The following is a 2,500-nucleotide window of genomic DNA, read 5'->3' as shown; positions in this document are numbered from 1 at the left end:
AGGAGGCCGACATCATGATCTTCTTCGCCTCCGGTTTCCACGGGGACAGCTCGCCCTTCGACGGCGAGGGGGGGTTCCTGGCCCACGCCTACTTCCCGGGCCCCGGCATTGGGGGGGACACCCACTTCGACTCCGACGAACCCTGGACCCTGGGCAACGCCAACCACGACGGTGAGTCGCCCAGACGCCCAGGGCCGGAGGAGGGTGGGGCTTATTGAGAGGGTTAAATACATGTGAAGGATGCTGCACCCCCCCACGGTGACTGCCCCCCCCCACGGTGACTGCCCCCCCCCCACGGTGACTGCACCCCCCCACGGTGACTGCCCCCCCCCACGGTGACTGCACCCCCCCCCACGGTGACTGCACCCCCCCCACCATGGTGACTGCACCCCCCCCACCATGGTGACTGCCCCCCCCCCCACCTCGGTGACTGCACCCCCCCACGGTGACTGCCCCCCCCCCACCCACCTGGGTGACTGCCCCCCCCCGTGGGGCCCCACCTGGGTGGGGCCCCACGTTGCCATGCAGGACGTCTCCCTGGGTGGGGGGGTGACGTCTGGTTCAACCGGTGCACATTGATCGCTCACTGTGCACCAGGAGAGCGTCCTCCCCCAGCCCGGTGACGCCCTGCTGAGCACCGACGGAGAGAACCGTGTTCACCGGCGCGTGTGATGTGGGATGACAGCTGCCGTCGACGTAGCTCGCAGTTGACATTTTTGGGAAAATGTTTAATGGTTTCGCAACGTATGCCAGTCTTGAGAAGTTTTGTCTCCTGTGATTTCGTAACCTTCTAGACTCACGGTATAGAATGTGCTCTACTTCGAAAAGGAGAATGATTGGATAGTGCCGCCGCTGTTACACAAAGGGGTTATCAGACAAACAGTAAGGACATTTATTGAAAGCATAACACAGCAAATTGCACACAGAAGACGGAGTCCGTCTCCCACCAATCTCCCTTTTCTCCTCTAGAAGCCCAGCGATGGTGTGGTATCACTCACTTAGCACCTCCGTCGTCAGTGGTTGTCCCTCTGTTACACACCCATCATCATTTCACAGACACAACCATTCCACTATTAAAGTCGACTAAACGTCTTTCTATCGAGGATTAAACCGTCACCCCGAGTTTGAGTCGTGTCACATGACCTTTCGTTCTTCCCTTCAAAAACAACCCTTGATTCTTATTGTTAGATATCTCCGTTGCTCACCCTGGTTTGTGGTTGAGATGCTGGCTTGTCTCTCATGGCAGCACATGGTCAGGGTTTACAGTTTATATAAGCAGGGTCTTATGAAATGTGATATTTATATCAATGTGTTCTTATGAAACGTGATATCCATATGAGAGTACTCAGTGTCATCTGATTTGATCCCCAATCAAGCCGATCTCGATCGGTGGACGATCACGCTGATGTTATCGATTCTCTAATTCTTTTTGCATTGATCAGTGCATACCACTTCCCGGAATGCGCCCAATGCAGTTTGCAGTCTAACCATTTCCACGTCTGAACGCTGTGAGTGTCGGCGTAAAGGATTGGCGTGTCATTTCAACGTAAACACCGGCCCTCCCTTATCCCAATCTCTGATTAGCCAGAGAAGGAAAGGAGACGGTGTGATGAACAGCTTCTGCCACCTCCTCGTTTCTACTCATAAAACAAATGAGAGGATGGACGAAGGGAGAGAGATGGGGGTGGATGTAGAATGAGAAGGGGAGAGGGAACGAGAGGAAGCTGGACAGGAGAGGCAGAAAGAGAGCATGTGAGGGGAGGTAGAGAGAATGAGAAGAGATGAATAGAGAAAGATGAAAGAGGTAGTTAGATGAGAGAGGGCTGAAAAGAGAGAGGTCGAGTGGTACAGAGACAGAGAGAGGGAGAAATAGAGAGAGACACAGAGTGATGTAGAGAGACAGAGCGATGCAGAGAGAGGGAGAAACACACAGAGAGAGAAAGTGATAGAGAGAGGGAGGGACAGAGAGAGAGAGGGAGGAACAGAGAGATGCAGAGAGAGGGAGGAACAGAGAGAGAAACAGAGTGATGTGGAGAGAGAGAGCGATGCAGAGAGAGGGAGGAACAGAGAGAGAAACAGAGTGATGTAGAGAGAGAGCGATGCAGAGAGAGGGAGAAACAGAGAGAGTGATAGAGAGAGGGAGGGACAGAGAGAGCGGGAGAGAGAGAGGAACAGAGAGACAGAGTGGTAGAGAGAGGGAGGAACAGAGAGAGAGAGAGATGCAGAGAGAGGGAGAAACAGAGAGAGTGATAGAGAGAGGGAGGGACAGACAGTGAGTGGGACCGTCTCTGGACCGAGCTAGCCCCACCTAGCATAGCTAGGTGGGGTTCTGCCAGCCAGTTCTGAAAATATCTGCTACTAGCATAGCCCTTTATAGAATGTTGGTAGCTTGCACAGCTGTCACAGTAACACAAACACACAAAGACAAAAACAAAACCAACACACACACACACACATATACACACAAACACACACACACACACATAGACACACGCATACA

The 2,500-nt window shown here is 53.3% G+C and overlaps 1 protein-coding gene and 1 long non-coding RNA gene across 2 annotated transcripts in view; both read left to right on the top strand.

Annotated features, from left to right (window-relative positions):
* mmp24 (matrix metallopeptidase 24) overlaps positions 1–238 on the top strand; it is a 33,351-nt gene extending 33,113 nt beyond the window's left edge. The window contains exon 5 of the mRNA XM_060070471.1: positions 1–238. This exon is cut by the window's left edge and continues 34 nt beyond it. Coding sequence (XP_059926454.1) covers positions 1–218 — 218 coding nt within the window. The 3' untranslated portion in view covers positions 219–238.
* Positions 1–2,500, top strand: part of LOC132471299 (uncharacterized) — a 48,817-nt gene that overhangs the window by 33,713 nt on the left and 12,604 nt on the right. The gene's annotated exons all lie outside the window — the stretch shown is intronic.

The sequence above is a fragment of the Gadus macrocephalus genome, chromosome 13 (genome assembly GCF_031168955.1).
Source record: "Gadus macrocephalus chromosome 13, ASM3116895v1".
In the NCBI taxonomy this organism is placed as follows: domain Eukaryota; kingdom Metazoa; phylum Chordata; class Actinopteri; order Gadiformes; family Gadidae; genus Gadus; species Gadus macrocephalus.
The sequence above is the reverse complement of the archived record's forward strand: the minus strand, read 5'-3'. Positions and strand labels throughout refer to the sequence as shown.